Raw genomic sequence first — 20490 nt, forward strand, 5'->3', positions numbered from 1 at the left:
TAAGGTATATTAAATGTTACTATAAAGTTGCTTGAGTTCTATATCAGCTCTACCTAATCCAGATATTAGCAGGATTATTCTAATTTTCCACGCTGTCTGCAGGCCTCAAATCAGCCTCAATAATCTCCACTGTATCCAGCGACATGTAATGCACTTGACAAATGACCGTGATTGACTCATGACGTAGGGATTTCTCTCCCTGATCTTGTTGTTGTCCGATCGCAGGGGCGGGGAATGTGCGGAATGCGTGTGTGTGAGTGAACTCGGCGGGAGCTGACACTCGACATTAGATTTATGGGTGGAGATTATGACCCAGGGCGCCCTGGCAGAAACAGAGAAGAAGACGGCCAAAGCAAAAGCCAAGTGCAGCGGGAGGGGGAGAGGTGGAGGATAGGAGAGGGTTGGAGGGGATAGGGTCATGAAATGAAATGAGGTGTTTGATCTCCCTGGGACAGGTCGGGTCTTACGGGTGGAGTGTGTGATCTGATGTGGAGGCTGTGAAAGAATGGATGCTGAATGTTCATTGAAAGGAGACAGTAGCTGATTGTAATCTATGTATTTATTTGTCAAAACACCATGTTATCTCGAGGAAAACCTCCTGCTTTTCTCTACTTTTCTCGCTACACTCTTTGTCCGAAAGTTTCCTTGAGAGGTCCTCGATTTTCCTCCAGGCCTCTGTTCTACCTTCAAATGCCCGCTCTTTTTCTTCTTCCTTTATTCTAATCGATGCACTCTGTAAAGCAAAAAGGTATCTGCCACATAAGAGCGTCTGAAATGAAAACTTTCCCCCCTCTTTTAGATGACAATTGTGTGTGCCTGTTTCTTCGTCTGGTTTACCTGTGGTTCTTTGATCATGACAGCATGCGACCGCGTTTGATTCCTGGGTTACTTTGACAGTTAGCAGGCTGGCAAAAGGGCCCCTTCACTGTCTGAAGTTAGATCAGAGGAGATGGGGCCTGAGAAAGCAGGCGTCCAGCTGGGAGAAGATCAGAAGAGACACAAACTTTAGCGAGAGCCATTGTGAAGTACACAGTGGGTGCCGGCTCCCATAACTTTTCCCTTTTGTGTGTTTTTTATATATCGCTCTCTTCTCCGTCTCTTATCTGCGGCTCAGAGTGTTGAATGGCTCAGTTAAAGGTCTGTGAGGTTTTATCTGATTCTGACAAAGAAAAAGACACCTTGTATTTGTTCCCCGCTTTCAGCCTTCTCTTGGGGTTTAAAGCTGGTCTGTGTGTGCACATTCACAAAAGTGCACATCTCCTTTACAGTGTTAGCATAATGCCATATAGTAGCTGTAGTAAAATAATAGAGGCTAATTAAAAATGACATTATCTCCGTCATTAAATGTCACATGCTGGATGATTAATAAACCCAAGGCTTGTTCCGGGAGCATTTATTCCATGGATTTAGTTAAATTTAAGATTGGATGTGTGTATTAAGTGAAATGAAAAGTACTGATCAATCACTTTAATTACTAGACATATTACTAAATGTATAGAATTATGTGATTATTTTACTTTGGAGGCTCAGATGATTGATTTGTAGAGATGGACGCCCATGTTTGGTAAGTGTGGTAACGGTGCCCTCTAGTGGTTCAATGACAGAACATATTGGAAGTTCCTATAAAATGTAAAAAACATGTCTGCCGAATGGTTCTTTTATTTTTTTGCCTTATACCTAAATGTAGGACAAAGTAAGTGTAATACTGCTGCGTTTGCATGGGTACTATTTTGTAAACAGGACTTGATTTAAACAAGTTTATGTTACAGGATATTTTTACTTAAATGTAATAAAATATAAGAGGTGGATGTTAACAATATTATTAATTGGCTTAAGGATTGCACTTAAATCACTTAATAGTGTCGATTAACATGAATATTTGCTGCTTTATAAAACAAGATTGATAAGAGTGTCTGTGTGCCCTCAGATCACCGAACCTAATTATAAGGCATCATTAATCGATCGACGATGCCTGAGTTCTGCTCTCGCTTAGCACTGCATTTGTTGTCTTTCTACTCGACTGTGAGGTACGCCCGTGCTCCGGAGAAATGGCAACGACAGTGAAACTCAACACCGGTGCACAAATGCCAATTTTGGGACTGGGGACATGGAAGGTGCGTTTATTATGATTCACTATGTTTTACCCTGTTAATAGTTAACTTCTTACATAAGCTTCAGTTAGCTGCGCGTGCCAGCACGAGGACGATGTGGAGACTGTTACATAAAGGAGTTGTTTGCATTCATTGGCATAACTACAACAATATAACTCGCCTTTTGTTGCACAAACAAAATATAACATGACACTAGATGTAGCGAAATGCATTCGAAGAGCAGGTTTCTATAAACCTGATTAGTGGAGGTTTGCATTTGTTGCATTGTAACGCTGTGAAGAAGGTGACCAAGCGTTGTTTAATGGAGGAGATCGGCTTCACTCAGTTTTCGTTAACTGAACTACAAAAGTCACTATTGCACTAGCTCAACTATATCCTACTGTATCCTCACGTGCTTTGAGTTTAAAGCCAACGTCCAGCTTGTGAAGCCAATTTCCTTTCATATTTGAGTACTTTAAAACACTATTTATTTATTTATTTTTACAGTGGATGAGATTTTATCTCCAGATATTATATACAACAGTTAGTTCCGACAAAGTAATTTGATTGGACAAGAGGAAATCCATGAGTGCTGATATACCTAGATAATGACAGCTATAGTTTTAACGATATGTATCATTTCGAATTTGTTCCGAATACTCTTAATTACGTAACATAATTACCATTGTAGCACATTATCTTTGCATAGATTGATGTAGCTGGTACCTCTGATTAACAAATGTCAATTGTCAACAGACTCTTATTACGCTGGTTGTCCAGTAATGGAAACATACTGATACACGATACAAAGTAGCTGGTCCACCATAGCTTGTAGACGTACACAAAGTAGCAAGAGTGGCAACAATTCAGGTACAGTCAAGTTAAGGAACTAGTTGTGTTGATGGATGAATTGTCTGTTGTTGCTTATCACTGTCAAGTGTTAGATCCCGTTGTGTAAAAGCAATATCACACTTGAGTTCATGCTGTATTTCTGATAGTAACCCTTTTTATACACAAGAATAACATGCTATCACTGTGTTTTAGTCTCCCCCTGGCAAGGTCACAGAGGCCGTGAAAGCTGCCATCTCAGCGGGTTACAGGCACATTGATGGAGCGTTTGTCTACCAGAACGAGGCAGAGGTGGGCGAAGGCGTTCAGGCCGCGATCAAGGATGGCGTGGTCAAGAGAGAGGATCTCTTTATAGTGAGCAAGGTGAGTTTTGGGTAATATTTTCCATATGATTAATTCCACATATAGGAATTGGATTTTATATGTATTTATTTTTGTTTCTGTGTCCAAACTGTTTCAACTTTTGATACTGGATATCTGAGCATTCATGTCAGCTCATAAACTTCCTTGTCCTGTTACTGCATAGCTGTGGTGCACTTTTCATGCGAAGTCCCTGGTGAGGCAGGCTTGTGAGAAGACGCTCAGTGATCTTAAAATGGACTACATAGACCTCTATCTAATTCACTGGCCCATGGGTTTCAAGGTAGGCGCACTATTAAGCAAGCAAGGTGAGCAAATATGTGCTGACAATTTAAGTGGAATCTTTTAGCAGATATGTATGGAGTTTTTTTGTATAAAGTTAAACTCCATATCGTCAAAGTTATATCAATGCGGTTTTAAGACAGCTTTTCTTCTTGTCACAGGCTGGCACTGAGCTTTTTCCTTTGGACAGCGCAGGAGAGGTGATCAGCGATGATACTTACTTCCTGGAGACGTGGGAGGTAAGTCAAACAGACACACCTCAAACTAGCAGATTGAAGATTCAAACAGGTAAAGCTTGTTTGAAATTGCTAACATCTTAACAATTGTGGAACTTGACGATTGAGACAGGTTTAGACGAAAATGTGATGGTGCAAGACCTAGGTTTGATGAGATAAAGTTAAGTAATGGTGTGTTTAACGGTCTGTTTTCTCAGGCGATGGAGGAGCTGGTGGACGCGGGTTTGGTCAAAGCTATCGGTGTCTCGAACTTCAACAAGGAGCAGATTGAAGCCATTCTCAACAAGCCGAGCCTCAAGTACAAACCTGCCACCAACCAGGTACACAAAGACACTTATTTACCCAAGTATAGGCACCTTTAAGGGATTCAGAACACAGACAATACAATATGTTAAGAGTGGAGGCGACCAAGCAGAAGGAAAACAGATACACTTGCTGTTCTTAAAGAGCAAGAGGCCATAATGTTATTATCTGTCTCCTCTGATCGGGCCTGAGAAATAAATGTCTTGTTAATCCGTAATGGACCAAGAGTTTCCCCTCAGGCCAGACCAATAAGAGGAGGTGACCTTATGTTTTTGCTGTTTTTCGGAGCCATTGCTCCCCATCAGTGTCTTATTTGGTTTGGTCTTGGCATGGATTCAATTACAGCACCATTATCCTTCTGTGCTTTGTCACCACACACAGCAAACACAGAGCAAAGGACCCATGTAAAAGAAATTCTCCCAATTAAGTACAGTGGGTTCTATCCGCTCATAGAAATGCGGTCATACACATGTACTCTTAAAATAAAGAGAATTAAAGAACCAACACTCCAAAGGCTATTTATTTGCTATCATGAATAACAAGAAGAGACTAAAAGCTTAAAGAGGGGGTATTATGCTGTTTCACATTTTAATACATATATATAATTTTACAATATTGGATGTCCAGACTAAACGTGGGTGAAGTTTCAAACCTGTAGGTAAAAGTATGTTGGAGTAATCCCCAGGCTTCTCAGCTCAGTCTGCAGGCTGCTGTGAACGCCAGGTTTCACACAGCTTTTTCTACACGCTGCACTTTGTGACGTCACAAAGTGCAGCCAAAGTGCAGGGACAAAGCTGACTGAGTCGTTTCAGGCAGAGGCTGTATGAGGGCCTGCACAGAGCACCAGTGTGAGAAAAAGTTTTTTAACTGTATATTATGCTAAGCTACTCCACAGGTATCGCAGAGTGAAATATGAAGCTTAAAATAAGCATAACACCCCCCCTTTAATAGTTTGGCTGTTCCCTACAGGTCGAGTGCCACCCATACCTGACCCAGGAGAAGCTGATCGACTACTGCCACTCAAAGGGCATCTCAGTGACAGCTTACAGCCCGCTGGGCTCCCCGGACAGACCCTGGTCAGTACCCATGACGCTCATAGTTGCTTTTTTTTTTGTCCAAGTAACATGTGAAAGGATGTTTTGAAAGTATCCGTTTCACCACACGATTTCCAAATGGGTCATATTTGGATGAATGCTGATTCAGTGTTACCTAACACAATTGTGTTTCTTATCCTTTGTTAGTTTCAACTTGTGACTGATGTTCCTCTTTGTCTATGTGGTGTGTCTGTGTGGGGCATATGTTGTCATGACAGAGTAATCACCGTTTTGTTTTGTTTTTCCAACAGTGGCCTTTAAAGCTCTCTAATTAGTCTGATATTGGAACAAAAAAACAAGTGTTGTAGGTTAGACTTTTTCCACAACGGCCATCTTTGTAGCAAGGTTTGATTGTGGTTACGAGTTTACGCCGCCTTTCTGGGGTATTCCTAATATCTTATTTAACTTTAATTGTCAGCAAAATATGTGTTTTAATATATATAATAATGTGTGAAGCATTTGACTTGCAGGGCTAAACCTGAAGACCCCTCACTGCTGGAAGATCCGAACATCAAAGCCATTGCTGAGAAGCACAAGAAGACATCTGCTCAGGTACAGCCGTCAAAGCTAAATGTTACATAGTAATTGTGCACACATAATAAGAATGCATCCTCCTGCTTTGTATTAAAAAACAAACATGCGTCTGATCTGAATCATAGCGTAGTATGAAGTAACACAAATTTAAATGTGCATGACTCACATGCCATGACCTCTGATCACGTTATTCTCCCTCCCTGCCAGGTCCTGATCCGCTTCCACATCCAGAGGAACGTGATCGTGATCCCCAAGTCGGTCACACCTGAGCGCATTCAGGAGAATTTCAAGGTAATTAGCTGAGAGATTGTTCAGATATTTTCCCGGATTAGCCTTCAATCTGCTTCACTTACTCACACTATTTGGCTCGTGCGTAAAGACTTTTTTTTTTTTTTTTTATCTTTGCAGGTGTTTGACTTTGAACTAACCGAGGAGGAAATTAAGACCATATTAGGATTTAGTAGGAACTGGAGAGTCTGTCCCATGCAGTGGTGAGTTTTTGTTGTTGTTTTTGACTTTGTCAAGAGCATGTAACATGCAAGGTAACCTTTCTTTTATGTTTCCTGTCTCTGCAGGGCCTTAAAGCACAAGGACTACCCATTCAACGCTGAGTTTTGAAGTAAAAAATGTGTTTACAGTGGACGCTGAGGTGTACCCTCTGGTCCGCTCGCTTCGCTGTTACTTTGAGCAGTTTGCAATGACAGTGTGGCCTTTGTAGCATATTTTTAGTTTCCTGAAACATTTTCCTTACTGGTATTCTCTTGGCACACTCCAAAGAGCTGTTTACGCCCAGTGTGAGATGCTCATTTGATCCAAATCAAGGCCATTATGGGTGTGAGGTTTTGCACTAGTATGATTGAGTATTTGAATCATTTCCTCTATTTTTAATTTCCTTTCTCACTCCGTTTAGGGCAAATTCGACGGAACTATTTTCTTGTCCGTGCAGCATTTACAGTTACTGAAGAAGCAAAATATGTGTCATATGCATTATGGAGTGAATGTGTTTGAATTGAACATTTGGAGTTGGGCCTGAGCACAAAACAGCCCTTCGTTTGTAGTTTCAAAAAAGCCAGACTTAAGAAGCTATAAAGCCCGAACTGTATGTGATGCATCCTGAATGCATCACATATCTTTGTGTAAAAAGGTTTATTTTGGCCTTTTAGCACATGAATTATGCTGCAAAAAATATCTCCAATAAATGCAAAACATGTTGCCTCGACTTCTCTTAGGATGACTTCCCACTGTTACTCGTGAGTCACACGTGGCACTTTCTTATCATGAGTGTGATCCCTGTTACAAAAGAGTCGCTTTCACTTCCTGTTTGAGCTTTTTTTTTTTGGGCAAGCAACAAAATAAAATCCTGTGGGTGAAATTTAATTTGTTCCACGTTTCCTGCACACATGAGCAGTGATGAAACCACTGAGGCAAGCAAGAGTTTCACCATTAGGGGGCAGAAGATCTAGACTGGAGTGAATATGTGAATGAGCTGCTGCAGCCTTGAATATTGCCGACACACAAATAAGCACAAACACACGTATACAGACAAAATGAAGTGTATTGTGATGTTTTATTTATTTCTAATCAGAGAAACACAATTAAGCTTTGGTTATCTTTCTAGTTAGGGTTTAAAAGTTGGATCATGACAGATGTTATACGCTCTGGGACGGCAGGAGAACTTGGCTAAGTTGTAGCAAAATGTATCACTTAGACATCTAAAAACAGACAAAATAGTGCATAATTGCCAAGCCATGATACGCTTTAAGCTTAGTGGGTACACTGATAAGGCAGCATGGTGTGTCTTGACTTAGTATTCTGTATTCAGGGGGAAGTCTTTGTGTTCTGAGCACCTGTAGAGAAGAGGAGGGGACATACATTACTAAAAGGTCCAGTACCAAATTACTGTTGTTTGTCTTCCTATGCACTCACCACTCGTACGTGAATCCTCTCCAGTTCCTGTTCAAGCTCAGCAAGGTCTTCATGTCGTCTTCGCTCAACTCAAAGTCGAACAACTGGAAGACAAAGAAACCGCAACTCTGAGCTTGAGAGAAACGACACAAGCTGCCTTCAGGGCTCTGCAGAAATGAACCCGACTAACAACATGCTCACACAAGTCACTGATGTTGTAATGGAAGTATACAGAACATAATTAGCTAGATCTGATCCAGTATGGTGAATGAAAGTAGCTTAATAGCCAGCTTGTGTAGTTTTATAACGAGCATACCTGTATATTTTCCTTGATTCGATGGGGTGTTGCTGACTTTACAATGACAATCACGTTCCTCTGAGTGTGGAACCTGATAAGAACCTGTAAGAAACATTCAAAGATATACTCAGGCAACAACCCAAAACTTAAATTTAAATGGTAGGAGCTCTCTAACAAACCATCACGTGACAACAGACCTTGTCCTTGCTGACTTCTGATCTTTGACTTTTGAAATAAAGCCCGACATCATTTTAGACAAGGATATTAAGTTGATTTTGGGGGGTTGATATCCAGCTTCAGCAGACAGAAATTGCACATTTGTTTTATTCTACAGTTATTTTTAAGATTTATTTTGGTCTTTTATGCCTTTATTGAGAGAGGGAGGACAGTGGATAGTGTTGGAAACAAGGGGAGAGAGAGTGGGGAGGACACGGCAAAGGGCCGATTGTGGGAGATGAACCTGGGGCTGCTGCATCGGAGACTGAGCCTGTGTCCATGGGACGCCCAGCACAAATTTTGTGCTGTATGTTGGTACTGCTGCTGTCTGTATTATCTTCAAGTCTCCGGCATGAGGCGTCTTGCAGAAATACGTTTTGCTTCCATAGTTATGAGAGTGAATAACTATGTTAAAGTTCATGTCAATATTTTCTTACCTGAACTAACCTTTGCATTCTGTAATTAAGATTATACTAATAGTTTTATGGACTTTTTTTTTCGAAGATACAGACAGGGTCAGATAAACATTAGGTCAACACCCTTTACCTGTGCTGCGGTCTTGTTGTACTTCTTAGCGATGGCCTTGATCTCAGGCTCCTCCAGCAGGGAGGGATCATCAGATGAAGCCCTTGTGAATAAGAGCAGAATAGGTTAAATAACTGGCTGCTTACACCTATCAGAGTGCTGTGTGTGAAAGGTAACGTGTCCCCTCACCAGGGTCTGTCCGGGGAGCCCAGCGGGCTGTAAGCTGTCACTGAGATGCCCTTTGAGTGGCAGTAGGCGATCAGCTTCTCCTGGGTCAGGTATGGATGAGACTCGATCTGGAGGAACATGCAAATTATTAAGTTTTTATTCTCTTCTTTCTAGTTTGTGTTGCGGAATAAGGATCTTTTGTTGTACCTGGTTGGTGGCAGGCTTGTATTTAAGACCTGGCTTGTTGAGTATAGATTCAACTTGGTCTTTGTTGAAGTTGGAAATGCCGATAGTCTTGACCAACCCAGCGTCCACCAGCTTTTCCATAGCCTTTGGGACACATTACACACACTGTTGTTAGTCATATATCTTGTTCTGCTCAATCTATTTTCATCTCATTCTGTTTACATGGTTTGATAGACCGATATCATTCTTCCATTCCTGATACCAATTCTGATTTAGATACCGATACTCGAGTATTGGCCGATCACCTCTAAAAGTACCCCTCCAGTACCAGTGCAAATAAAAAAATACAGTATATATTTTCTAACAGCTGTATACAACGAGCCCTGTATCGATATGATGTCATTAGCAGTATTGTTGTATGGCCTGCTTCAGTACACTGAAGGAATCCTAACCCAAAAACAAGCAGAGAAACAAAGAACAAGCAAGCTAACGTTAGCGGCAGCTCGGCTAGCAACGCTCTGTTTTCTCAGAGAGCGTCAGAGAACTTTTAAGAATTTAATAATTTTTTAATTTAACTGCTTTATTTTGGTCTCTACCTTTTTAAATTATCTTGAAATTTAAATATAATTAAATAAAAGCCTTTAAATGTGTGATAAGAAAACAGTGCTAGGCTGCTAGCTGATCTTTTGCTTGCTTTGGCCAATTGTTATGTGCTATAGTCGCATGATAATTTACTATAATATGATAATTTATGATAATTTTTAGGTACCGCATTTCAGTCTCGACCAGAAGCATTTCAGATGCTAGTATATGTTTCCAACTCGGTCACTTAAATTACCTCCCAAGTGTCCAAGAAGTCACTGTCATCAGAAATGACCTTGTTGCGCTCATCCAAAGGAAAAATGTCCTCCCCTGGCTGAAATGGCAAAGATAACAAGAACATTTAGCTCACTGTATGTGTCCGAATATAAACACATATAATATAATTTAAAGGCCATAGCTTGTTACTGTTGCACAGTTCTCGAATGTCAGGTTTGCTTAGGAAGAATACAATAAGCTGAGCCTTGATTTAGGTTGTTATCAAATAACAGACAGGCTGTGGTTTTCTAACAGTGTAATCCAAACCTTTATTCCCACAGGAGAGTGAATGAGGTAGAGGTCCAGGTAGTCCAGTTTTAGGTCACTGAGCGTCTTCTCACAGGCTCCCCTCACAAGTGATGGAATGTGGAAGGTGGACCACAACTATGTGAAACAAACAGGGGTGTTAATACACAAACGCTACCCGCTAGTAAGTGTAAAATGCGTGAAGACCCTGACTAACAATTTGTGAATAAGCATGTCTTTGCACAAATTAGACTTCACATTTCCAGACATTGTGATGCATTTACTTAATCCCGGCCAGCTGAAATACATGAGATATTAGGGGGGCTAATATGTGGGCTAATATTTATCACCCCACCTAAAAAACAGAAGGTTTCTGGTAAATGATCATGTGATGATAAGAAATAACAGAAGCATGGTGCTTGAGGAGAGTGTAGTGTTTGTCAAAGCTATAGAAATGTCAGCAATCAGTGCTGATGCGCACCTGTGTGTATGCACCTGTGGAGTACCCCAAGGCTCAATTCTTGGTCCCCTCTTCTCTTTATACATGCTTCCACTTGGTAATATAATCTATTTGCATGTCTCATTTCATAGCTATGCTGATGATGCACAGTTATACCGTTAAAAGATAATCATCCCACAATTGTTGTTTTATGTAAAGAACCTAAAAAAGGTGATGTTCGGATATACGTTTTTATTATCTGAGGGGTGCCGGGTATACGCTGCCTAGGTATCTAAATCATATCAGGAGGGGAAAAATGGCATGGGAACATCTCTAGTTGAAAACCCCCAGAATGTCTAGGGTTTTTGCTGCGTACCATACCTTACTGACGATGAATAGATCCTCCCTTTTCACTACTCCTTGGTCAATCATGGAATGAATTCCAGCTCCAACTTCTGCTTCATTCTGGTACACGTAAGCACCATCAATGTGCCTGTAACCTTCACTGATAGCCACCTTAACAGCCTCGGCCACCTTTCCTGGCTCAGCCTATAAAGGGAGGGGGATACAGACATTGCAGATACAGATAAGCACCATTATACTGAATAATTGTTTGTCAGTGGCAGTAATAAAAATGGTAAGAAATTTTGGTAAAAGGCATGCTTGTATGAAAACTACTGCAAAAAACAGAGCTTTAAAAGGGGGAGCAGGTTTTTTAGGTTAACATTTAACCTTCTGGAAGAGATCATTTTGAGGTTGCTTTTGCATTGCAATTGCACAACTTAGATAATAGAAATCTATTTTTTTAACCTAGTTTGCAGGTTACAGAGGACTTAGTGCATGAAAAGTATAGACATAGTATAAAATAGATCCTCATTTGTGAAAGTGAAAGAGTTCAGTTCACACATCTATCTATTTTCTAAACTTTATCAAAAGTATTAAATGCTCATCCATACCCTCCATGTTCCAAGACCCACAATAGGCATCTTTGCTCCATCGTTGAGTGTAACTGAAGGTATCATGTTGGATCTTCTGTCGCAGTTCAAACCAGATCAACAAATATGCTGTTGTAAGTGCAAGCAGACACTGAGAGAGGAGGTGGCCTCTCATTTAAAGTCAGCAAGAGAGGTGGGGTTAGTGCAGGGACAGAAATAACATGGGTTTGCCTGGGTTTGATTAGTCATGTCTGTTTGCACTGACAGACAGAGGGGCTACAGAGGGAAGAGTGACTCAGCAAAAACAGTGTGACTTAGTGCAAAATGTGGCGGTAAATAGCATGAAATCTTTGCAGAGGTCTCAGAAGTTGAACAGGAACTGCTTTCTTTTGTTTGAAGCAGCATCCTGAAGGGTTTAAAGGAGATATACTTAAGATCATGTGTTGTTTGAGCAGGCATTCTTGTGGCCTTTTGTCATTGTTTAAATAATGTTATAATTAATGAATAAATGGTGCTACAGCTGTGCTCAGATCATGAACTCGCCTGTACATAATGTTGCTTAACATTCACATGACATAACCAGAACGGCTTTAACATTTGCAACAAATATTGTGTTTGAAAGCTTAATAAGTGATCTTAAATTGGATTCAGATGTTTGACAGTGTTTTCAATGTTTGACAATGTTTGGTGCCTCGTCGTTGTCTCGTAATAACTTTATAAATAAGTCGAGACTGCAAGAAAATGACAAGAACTAACTTGTTATTCTGGGAAAACGGAGTAAATAAAATGTATGGATGCATGTCTGCTAAGGGCTTTTCAGCTGCCTGTAATTAGAGGAAATCTTTGATTGTCATCTTAGCTTCCAAACACATCGAAAAAAGTCGCAAAGTCGCGTTACAGTCACAGCTCCATTATAATCTCCAAAATAAAACCAATACTGTCTCAATCAGACCTTGAAAATAAGATTACTGTATCTCCCTCCTTTCTGGCTGTAACAGACGACATCACATCACCACAATCCTGCCTCCCCTACGTTGGCTTCCTGTTCTTTTTAGAATCGATTTTAAGAGTTTACTGATCATTTTTAAAGCATCTAGCAGAATGTTGACACCTTATGAGCCAGCTCGCAGCCTCAGATCAGGTGGGGGCCTTCTGGTTGTTGCAAAGTCGAGGCCTAAATCCAAAGGAGATGGTGCTTTTGCCATCCGGGCCCCTCCGCTTTGGAAGGACCTGGCTGAGGAGATAAGGCTTGCAGAATCAGTGACATCTTTTAAATCACTTCTTAAAACGCACTTTTATACACTTGCTTTTGTGTGATGTAATGTTGCTTTTACCCTTTGTCCTCTGCTTCCTCGCCATGTTTTTTAGCTTTTACGTCTTTTATCCTGTTGAGCCATCAGGTGAGTCACCTGACACAATGCATGCAGATGGGGAGTAGTAAGACAGGCAGGAAACACAGCAGTAAATTATCAGTGGGTCATGATTCTGTGAACTTGTGACCTTTTCTAAGGATAACTGATTAACTGGATAATTTGGAATATTGACTTTTTCAGGCGAAAGTAGGGATCATAAAGAAAATCTTATCACGTGCTTGTAGCTAAAACATATTGTCCCTCACGTTCTATAAGTTACCGTCTCATTTGCTTAACTCACAGATAGTGAGTGTCTACACAGCAAGTCTTAAATTCAAGTGTGCTCACATCCTCATTCTTTGTCTGAGGATCACAACCTGCTTTACAACTTTTACAAACATTAAAAGCCACCTTTGTTTCTCATTTTAGACTTGCAGCCACTTGCCATTGGCAGGCCAACAGTTGGCCACAACTTCATGAGAAGTAGATATTTGTATCAGACACTAATAATCCAGTTCTCCTGGAGCCTACCTGTCCAACACCTAGCAACAAACACGTGTTTACATGTTTTTAGCGCGAGAAGTTGGGAGGCTTGGCCGGCTAATGTTTATGTAATACATGAATGATGTCGTTGGTTTGAGTTAGATTGTGTTGGCGTTTAGCTGCTTTAAGGGGAACAGATTACTTTTGTAGGTGTTATCACTTGAAATTAATTGATTTTGATGTAGAAAGAGGAAACATAACTCTTCCTGTTTTACATGTACTTACCTGTACTTATAATCGTAGCGCTTTCTTCAGGGCTGCACGGTGGTGCAGTGGTTAGCGCCTCACAGCCAGACACAAGGTGCCTGGACCTAATCCCGGCTCAGATTGAAGTGGCCTTTCTGGTGTGCAGTTTGCATGTCCTCCCTGTGCCTGGTTCCCTCTGGCTTCCTCCCACAGTCCAAAGAAATGCGTGTTAGGTTCATTGGTGACTGTACAATTGCACGTAGGTGTGAATGTGAGTGTCTGTCTTTATGCGTCAGCCCTGTGATTGACTGGCGATCAGTCCAGGGTGTAACCTCTCGCCCAATGACAGCTGGGATAGGCTCCACCCCCCCTGCGACCCTAAACACGATTAGCGGTATGGATGATGGGTTGATGGATGGTTTCTTCTCCATAGCTTATGAAAGAGCGCCCTCTACTTGACTTTTAATCAAACTACAGCCTTGAAGGACAGCTAGCTTTACTCTATGGTAGAGAACACTTAAGTCTTGTGGACAGGAGGGTAGACAACAGAATAGAGAGTGGCATAAGACAAACAAAGACATTTGTGCTTGTAACTTTTTATTCATTCTCCAAATATTATGCAATCAATCAACATTCAGGCCACTATCAATCCACACACACACACACACACACACACACACACACACACACACACACATACACACAAAGTGCGGACGTTAGACAATGGCATTAACACAGCACTGTCTATGAAAGATAGGCAACATGAAGAGCAAAGGTGCTAAATATTGCACTTTAACATCAGTTTAGGAAACTTTTCAGACCATTCAGCTTCACTGGCAGATCACCCAATGTTTTTTTTTTACCATCTAAAAGTGGTAAGAAAACAACTGAGAGAGTACACAAACTGTACCAGCATTTGTCATAGGACTGATGTTAATTTCCTACCTGACTGTGTAAAGGTAGATGCAACTCTGCAGGAGGAAGCTGAGATGAGGTAACAGTTGCTAACTTGCACAAATCTGCATTGTTTGCATTCTTTAAGCTTATTTATAAAAACCGAAGAGGGAAAATATGCAAGAGTAGAGTATGCCTAGCAAAGCTTTGTTTTACATTAGCGAATGGTTTATATTGTAGAAAGCACAATATGAGTATGGCCTAAATAGCTGCAGAATTAATCAATCTTATTGCCTCGTCTTATAACCTTAGGCCATACCTGAGTTTTATAGATTGTACCATCATACAAAGTGAACACAAGTAAACACAATAAACCTGGAAAGCTAAATAATAGGGAGGTATTTCATATATGGCGCGATGAGCAATGATGTGTGAGTTATTGCTTGGAAGCAGCCGTTAAACAGGCCCGCTTGGATATTTGTTCCTGTTGGAAGTTACACACAGAATATTACAAAAAAGCCACACAAAACCATTCTCTATTCCGCCAAGTGATAAATTAGCATCAAATTCCAAAACCACAACTTAAAAACCCCAGCAGTGTCCCAAGAGCGTCGCGTTTCTGCTCATCTCAGGAGCAGTCGGTGAAGGTGGTCACCATGTTCCCCCTGCGCTGAGTCACCGTCCTGCAGTGCTGCTTCGCCGTGCCCTGGAACCTGCTCTCAGTCCTGGAGCTGTGCGTGTTAAAGGAGAACATCTTCTCCAAGTCCTCAAACACGTCGTCAAAGAGTCCTCCGCCGAACCCCCCCTGCTGAAACTGCCTCCTCTGTCTGTTCACAGCCTCCCTGTGGGCCTGGAAGTGGCTGTCAAAGTGTCTCTTTTGGTGGGCTTGGTTTTGGGAGTGGGAGTGGAAGTGGTGCTGGTGTCGCTGTTGCTGACCGAAGTGGTCGAAGTCTTTGAAAATGTCATCAAAGTTAAAGGACTGGTAGTGCTGGTTGAAGTTGTAGTTTCCTCCTCCTCCTCCTGCTCCTCCGTGGCCCTCCCCTGGTGACGGGCCGTGGCCAAACTGGTCGTACTCCCGCCTTCTCTTATCGTCTGATAACGTCTCATAAGCTGGTGGAGAAAGACGCATTACATCACTCATCTTGTTGGATGCTATGACGTGAGCACTCACAAGCCTGGGATCATTATAAGTGCAGTCTTGAGCAATGAAGTGATATGTTTGTTATCTAATTATTGCAAAACAAGGGAAACAGATGTTTAAATTTGAGTCCTGTTAGAGATTATCTACATATGATTTAAAATACAGTAGATCTTAATAACTTTAACTTAATAATACCAAAGAGATCAAGTTTCAAAGAGAGTTTAAAAGAGCATAACCTTACATTATGTCATGACCTAGTGACTCACTTACCCTCTGCTATTTCTCTGAATTTGGATTCTGCGTCTGGGCCCTTGTTTCTGTCAGGATGGTACTTCAGGGCCAGTTTGTGGAAGGCCTTTTTGATCTGTCGATCTGTGGCATCTTTTGGCACCCCCAGTATGTTGTAGTAGTCCCTCTTAGCCAGGATGAACTCGGAGATCAGCAGAATGTTCACTGCTAGCAGCAGCACCGACTGCGCTGTGGCCATACTGCTGGTTTTGACACCTTTGAGGCTGTGAAGAGAGCAGTTTGACAGCTCAGTTTCCGACGTTTTTCACACCCCTGACCGCTGCAAGACTTGAAAAACGGCTGAAAAATTCCAAATTCGAAAACAAACTACTCATTAAACAGCTAGAATAAAGGTTATAAGACGTTATTAACTGCGGTTACTATGCTAGCTAGTTTAAACAGAGGGGCGTTAGTCTCAAGAAAAATGACAACTCACTGTTTTGGTGTTAGAAAGGAGAAACTTACATCAGCTCTGTCTTTAAAAGGCTTGTTAATGATACTCTGTTGTTTGTTCTCAGTTACAGATAATCTACCCAAAACAAATAACGTTAATGCGCAATGGAAAAGAGGCATTACCTGGAGACGGCTTGACACTCAGCCTGAGGATACTCCGATCAGCCGCCAACAGCTCCAGCTGATGCGAAACGAAAGCTAGCAATTGTTGACGAGCTGCATTCCTGAGCTGTAACACCACGACTCGCAACGCTATTGGTCCATTTCTTAACACAGTGACTCACTTCGCTGTGGTTGGTGGAAACAGTGCGCACGTGGAGAAAGGGGATAGTCCAAAAAGAATAAAACGAGAGCAAGATGTTGCCCTGCGTGTACTTCCGCTATCGCTTTCCTCTGTTGTTTTGTCTTTATCGAGTAAGCTGTCAGACCTAAACATGTTTTGAGCCCGTTAAATGATAGTAGTTGCTTTATATGGCGTACTATTCTGAGTGTCTTTTGCATATAACATCTTGGAATGCTTAAAGAATACATTTACTTTATTTTAATCAATTTAAAATCCCTCGATTCACACTGTGGTTGTTATAGCTACCACTTTGTCTGGGACACTGGCCTAATAAAAATCATATTTCATGTCATGCATTCTTTCATCCTAACCTTTTCAGCCTCTTTAAATCAAGTCTGAGTACCTGAAAAACTAAACTAACACGAAAACTAAACTTAAACTAGTCAATTCCTCAAAATAAAAATTAAACTACATATGAGCTCGAAACTAGCTAAAACTAAACTGAAATTAAAGACGAAATAAAAATAAAAACGAAAGAAAATTTCTACGCAGTTGTGTAAGGGTTTGTAATGATTGACGGTAGGTTAACTATCTTGTCGTTAAACGGCGTAAACGTCATCTCCGCCGTGAGGTCTAGAACCCGGAAGTGACATTTAACGAGCTGCTCTGTGTTTTCAGAAATGTTAGCCTTCAAGTCTCTTTAAAGCCAATTTCATTAGGTTTCACTGCAGATATGCCACGGTACTGCGCTGTGAAATTTTGCAGAAACCGAGGGGGAGCTGCGGCTAGAGAAGACAACAAGAGAATTAGCTTCTACCCGTATGTTTTTAATTTCCCATTGGCTGTCCTTAAGCTACAAGTTCTTCTTTTCTGTTATTCCCCAGTACGATTGGTCAAATATGATAGTAGTTATAGTGGAAGTGAGAGGTTCCAAGTTATGTTACGTCAGGAGTATATACTGTATGTCATGGTTTCCTGCTTGTAATGATACAATGGGAGACTTTAAGACAGTTGGAAGCAGGAGTAATCTTGAATGGTCTCAGTTTACGCTCAGTCTTTTTCTCCATCTCCAGGTTTCCCTTGCAAGACAAGCTCAGGCTTCAGAAATGGGTGGACAACATGAAGCGGGAGGAGTGGACCCCGAGTCGACACCAGTACCTGTGCAGCGAACATTTCACTGAGGACTGCTTTGATATTCGATGGGGCATCCGCTACCTGAAGAACACAGCCATCCCCACCATATTTCCCTCCACTGAGGATGTAGGTATCTTTCTTTGTCTCCTGTCTCAAAACACATCACTGCTCCAACACGAAGTAAAGTTAGCAATTACATAACAAACTTATGATACATTTTCTGCTAAAGAAGGAATACAATTAAAACTAGTGGGAGGGCACACTTTAGATTTCAGAAGAAGTTTAAGGTTTATTGTATGTTTTTAATGTCCAACAAGCCTGTTCTTAACACTATTATGCTATTGTGCTTATACTTGCCCGTTGCTGACTTTGCATAATCCTATTTAATGAATACCCATTTTCTTTTGTCCCAGGACGAGGAGAAAAAATTAAGCACCATTAAAAGGAGCCCTAAAGCCAAACCTAGGACTCTAGACATCGAGCCCACAGGATTTGACTCTCCTATTAATAAGAGGCCACTCATTTTGAGCAGAACATGCAAAAAGATTCAGTCATGTACAACGAACAATATTCTTTCAAAGCACACAGAGGGGACATTTGAAACACCTCTGGTGTCAGACTCTGGCATCTCTTGTCATTCAAATCTCTCAGAGGTACAAACCACTGCTTGTGACACACCAGGTGACTGTGGAGCATCACCGTCCCCAAGTAATGAAGCCCGTTCTGCAGAGCAGACTGTGACTGTGCTGTGCTGTGAGACACTGGGCCCCCTCCCCGACGGAGAAAACATGGACGCAGTTGCCCTCCAAGCAGCCCTCGGTCAGGCTTTTAGCTTCGTCCCTGTGGAAATGGTCCACGACGATTCAACAGCCTGCTTTTCAGAGGAGAGAGGACCCGGCGAGGGCGAGCACATCTCCGTTTACGAGCACGCGTACTGCAGACCGGACACGGACAAAGATCAGCTTTGGAGTAAGATCTTAAGTTTGCACGCAAAGATCTTAGAACTGGATCGCCGGGAGGAGAGCACGGTGGCGAAAATCCGAGCTCTGGAGAGCGAGGTGGCGCTCCTGAAGAGGAACGGTGCTGTTTTTAAAGAGAAGCAGAAAGTTTTAGAGGATTATATATCGTCGGTGTTGCTCTGATTCAGAAAAAAAAAAGACATTTTTAATGTACATGTGTAATAATTTTTGAGTCACTATTGCTTATATGTTGCACAGGAGCTCAAATTGTGTCTTAAAACACTCTTATTGGTACTGCACTATCACTCTTGTAGAATTGAATTCAAAGGTTGTAATTATGTTGTTTGTCCACATGGTGGCACTGTTTGACCGTTCTACAGGAGGTGTTTTAAAGCCAACCTGAAGCATTGATGTTTAGTTGCTCTGCAAGAAGCATTACCAACACATCCAAGATTTCCTGTTAGGTGTTGAGACATAATTGAATCGATGGTGTGATAACTTCTCTGATCTGTGGTTGACTTGTGCCTTTGTGAACGTATTTTGGTCCATTCTATTATTTCACAATGCTACCTGATGATTTTTCATTTGCTTTCGTATTTTCTGTTTTTAGTGACATTTAAACAGCACATAAGGTACTTTTTACGTCGCACTGTGAATAACAAGTGTTCCAAAAAGCTACAGAGTGCTTTGCTGCCTGTCATTCTAACTGCACTTTGACTTTTCAGTTACACCACAGGCCCTCTTACAACCAGAACACCCTGCTGCTAAAGTGCTGTACCTGCTCTATCTAAAAGGTTAATAACCATAAGTCGTATCTGAACCCTTAAAAACTTGATATACAACTACATATTTGGGTGGTATTAGTTTGTATAAAGCAGCAAGTCAAGAGGTCTCATTTATGTTGCCAAATATCACAACACCCTTGATTCAGATAGGCAAGACCTTCAAAATAAAAGCCTTTTAATGGGGGAAAAGTGGATAAAATCCATGGATAAAAGGGTTCCTTGCGTTTTATCAGACTACACTGACGTAGTACAGTTTCAGTTTAGACAAGACAGATTGTAAAAGCAACTTCAGGCGTCTACAAACATCCAAGGCCACATGACTTCTTCTCCACCATGGAGACAGATAGAAGAAAGTAAATACACAGAGTGAGAGAGAGAGAGAGGAAAACATGCACACAAGGGAGGGCGAGAGAAGCGTGGAGAAGCCGAAGATCCGGATTCAAGCAAACAGCAGGGTCGGCTGCACGCTTGCTGAGTTAATACACATCAAATCAATGCTTTTGACTGTGCAATGGTGTTAGTATCCTGGAAACACTACGGCTGCACACAGGCTCCTTTCATTTCAGCGCCGTGCTTGATTGCAAGTACCCCTATTTTTCCAACTCATTCAGCTGTGAAGAGAAATCAGGAGCAGGTTTACTGAAGTAGAATCCCAGTGTGTGTCCCAGGGGGGTTTGTGTCTTTGTCCTCTGTGTCTCTGCTGATTGTTTTAAACCCCGACAACCACATGAACATGGACCAGCAGCAGGATTTCTCTCCCACTTCTCCCTCCCTTGGGCCCTGAATTAGTCATCATAGTATTTTGGCTAAACGAGATACCTAATCCTATTTGAAGCAGCGCTGTGTGCCATGGGCTGTCTCTGTACTGTAGCAGGCCTGGTCACACAATCCGGATTGGATTGTGACTATTTTATAACAATGTATTTATAACCTGAAGCTGTGATGAAA

General features: G+C 41.5%; 4 protein-coding genes across 5 annotated transcripts; 2 read left to right on the top strand and 2 right to left on the bottom strand.

Annotated features, from left to right (window-relative positions):
- Positions 1-1976: 1976 nt before the first annotated feature.
- On the top strand, positions 1977-7125 carry LOC138599783 (aldo-keto reductase family 1 member B1-like). Its single transcript, XM_069671539.1, has 10 exons — positions 1977-2114; positions 3135-3302; positions 3466-3582; positions 3743-3820; positions 4015-4137; positions 5090-5196; positions 5685-5766; positions 5956-6039; positions 6157-6239; positions 6324-7125. Exons 1-10 carry the CDS (start codon positions 2049-2051, stop codon positions 6364-6366), a joined length of 951 nt encoding a protein of 316 aa, XP_069527640.1. The 5' UTR covers positions 1977-2048; the 3' UTR covers positions 6367-7125.
- Positions 7126-7296: 171 nt separating this feature from the next.
- On the bottom strand, positions 7297-12703 carry LOC138599784 (aldo-keto reductase family 1 member B1-like). Of its 2 annotated transcripts, XM_069671541.1 has the most exons (11): positions 12636-12703; positions 11546-11621; positions 10971-11138; positions 10172-10288; positions 9885-9962; positions 9068-9190; positions 8882-8988; positions 8714-8795; positions 7970-8053; positions 7675-7757; positions 7297-7595 (listed from the first exon to the last, which is right to left on the bottom strand). In XM_069671541.1, the coding sequence occupies exons 2-11, from the start codon at positions 11609-11611 to the stop codon at positions 7553-7555; spliced, it is 951 nt and encodes a 316-aa protein (XP_069527642.1). In that variant the 5' UTR covers positions 11612-11621; positions 12636-12703; the 3' UTR covers positions 7297-7552. The 2 variants fall into 2 exon arrangements, with proteins under 2 accessions (XP_069527642.1, XP_069527641.1); XM_069671540.1 differs by lacking the exon at positions 12636-12703 and having other exon boundaries at positions 11546-11640.
- A 1491-nt stretch (positions 12704-14194) lies between these two features.
- LOC138599491 (dnaJ homolog subfamily B member 9-like) lies at positions 14195-16275 on the bottom strand. Its single transcript, XM_069671187.1, has 2 exons — positions 15911-16275; positions 14195-15609 (listed from the first exon to the last, which is right to left on the bottom strand). The coding sequence occupies exons 1-2, from the start codon at positions 16125-16127 to the stop codon at positions 15128-15130; spliced, it is 699 nt and encodes a 232-aa protein (XP_069527288.1). The 5' UTR covers positions 16128-16275; the 3' UTR covers positions 14195-15127.
- A 1041-nt stretch (positions 16276-17316) lies between these two features.
- Positions 17317-19427, top strand: LOC138599733 (THAP domain-containing protein 5-like). Its single transcript, XM_069671488.1, has 3 exons — positions 17317-17483; positions 17738-17924; positions 18212-19427. Exons 1-3 carry the CDS (start codon positions 17398-17400, stop codon positions 18938-18940), a joined length of 1002 nt encoding a protein of 333 aa, XP_069527589.1. The 5' UTR covers positions 17317-17397; the 3' UTR covers positions 18941-19427.
- The last annotated feature ends 1063 nt before the right edge of the window (positions 19428-20490 follow it).

This window comes from Semicossyphus pulcher, unplaced genomic scaffold, assembly GCF_022749685.1.
Source record: "Semicossyphus pulcher isolate SPU_LCO1_2020_fin unplaced genomic scaffold, fSemPul1.0.p SCAF_20, whole genome shotgun sequence".
NCBI lineage: Eukaryota > Metazoa > Chordata > Actinopteri > Labriformes > Labridae > Semicossyphus > Semicossyphus pulcher.

What these genes read in the sequence shown, in the direction of transcription:
- LOC138599733 (XM_069671488.1), top strand. Translation starts at nt 17,398, where the DNA reads ATGCCACGGTACTGCGCTGTGAAATTTTGCAGAAACCGAGGGGGAGCT. An exon ending in AAGAGAATTAGCTTCTACCC is followed by an intron (nt 17,484 to 17,737) that starts GTATGTTTTTAA and finishes CTCCATCTCCAG; the next exon opens with GTTTCCCTTGCAAGACAAGC. An exon ending in TATTTCCCTCCACTGAGGAT is followed by an intron (nt 17,925 to 18,211) that starts GTAGGTATCTTT and finishes CTTTTGTCCCAG; the next exon opens with GACGAGGAGAAAAAATTAAG.
- LOC138599783 (XM_069671539.1), top strand. Translation starts at nt 2,049, where the DNA reads ATGGCAACGACAGTGAAACTCAACACCGGTGCACAAATGCCAATTTTG. An exon ending in ACTTCCTGGAGACGTGGGAG is followed by an intron (nt 3,821 to 4,014) that starts GTAAGTCAAACA and finishes CTGTTTTCTCAG; the next exon opens with GCGATGGAGGAGCTGGTGGA. An exon ending in ACAAGAAGACATCTGCTCAG is followed by an intron (nt 5,767 to 5,955) that starts GTACAGCCGTCA and finishes CCTCCCTGCCAG; the next exon opens with GTCCTGATCCGCTTCCACAT.
- LOC138599491 (XM_069671187.1), bottom strand. Translation starts at nt 16,127, where the DNA reads ATGGCCACAGCGCAGTCGGTGCTGCTGCTAGCAGTGAACATTCTGCTG. An exon ending in ATTCAGAGAAATAGCAGAGG is followed by an intron (nt 15,610 to 15,910) that starts GTAAGTGAGTCA and finishes TTTCTCCACCAG; the next exon opens with CTTATGAGACGTTATCAGAC.
- LOC138599784 (XM_069671541.1), bottom strand. Translation starts at nt 11,611, where the DNA reads ATGATACCTTCAGTTACACTCAACGATGGAGCAAAGATGCCTATTGTG. An exon ending in ACTTCTTGGACACTTGGGAG is followed by an intron (nt 9,191 to 9,884) that starts GTAATTTAAGTG and finishes TGTGTCCCAAAG; the next exon opens with GCTATGGAAAAGCTGGTGGA. An exon ending in GAATCAAGGAAAATATACAG is followed by an intron (nt 7,758 to 7,969) that starts GTATGCTCGTTA and finishes TTTGTCTTCCAG; the next exon opens with TTGTTCGACTTTGAGTTGAG.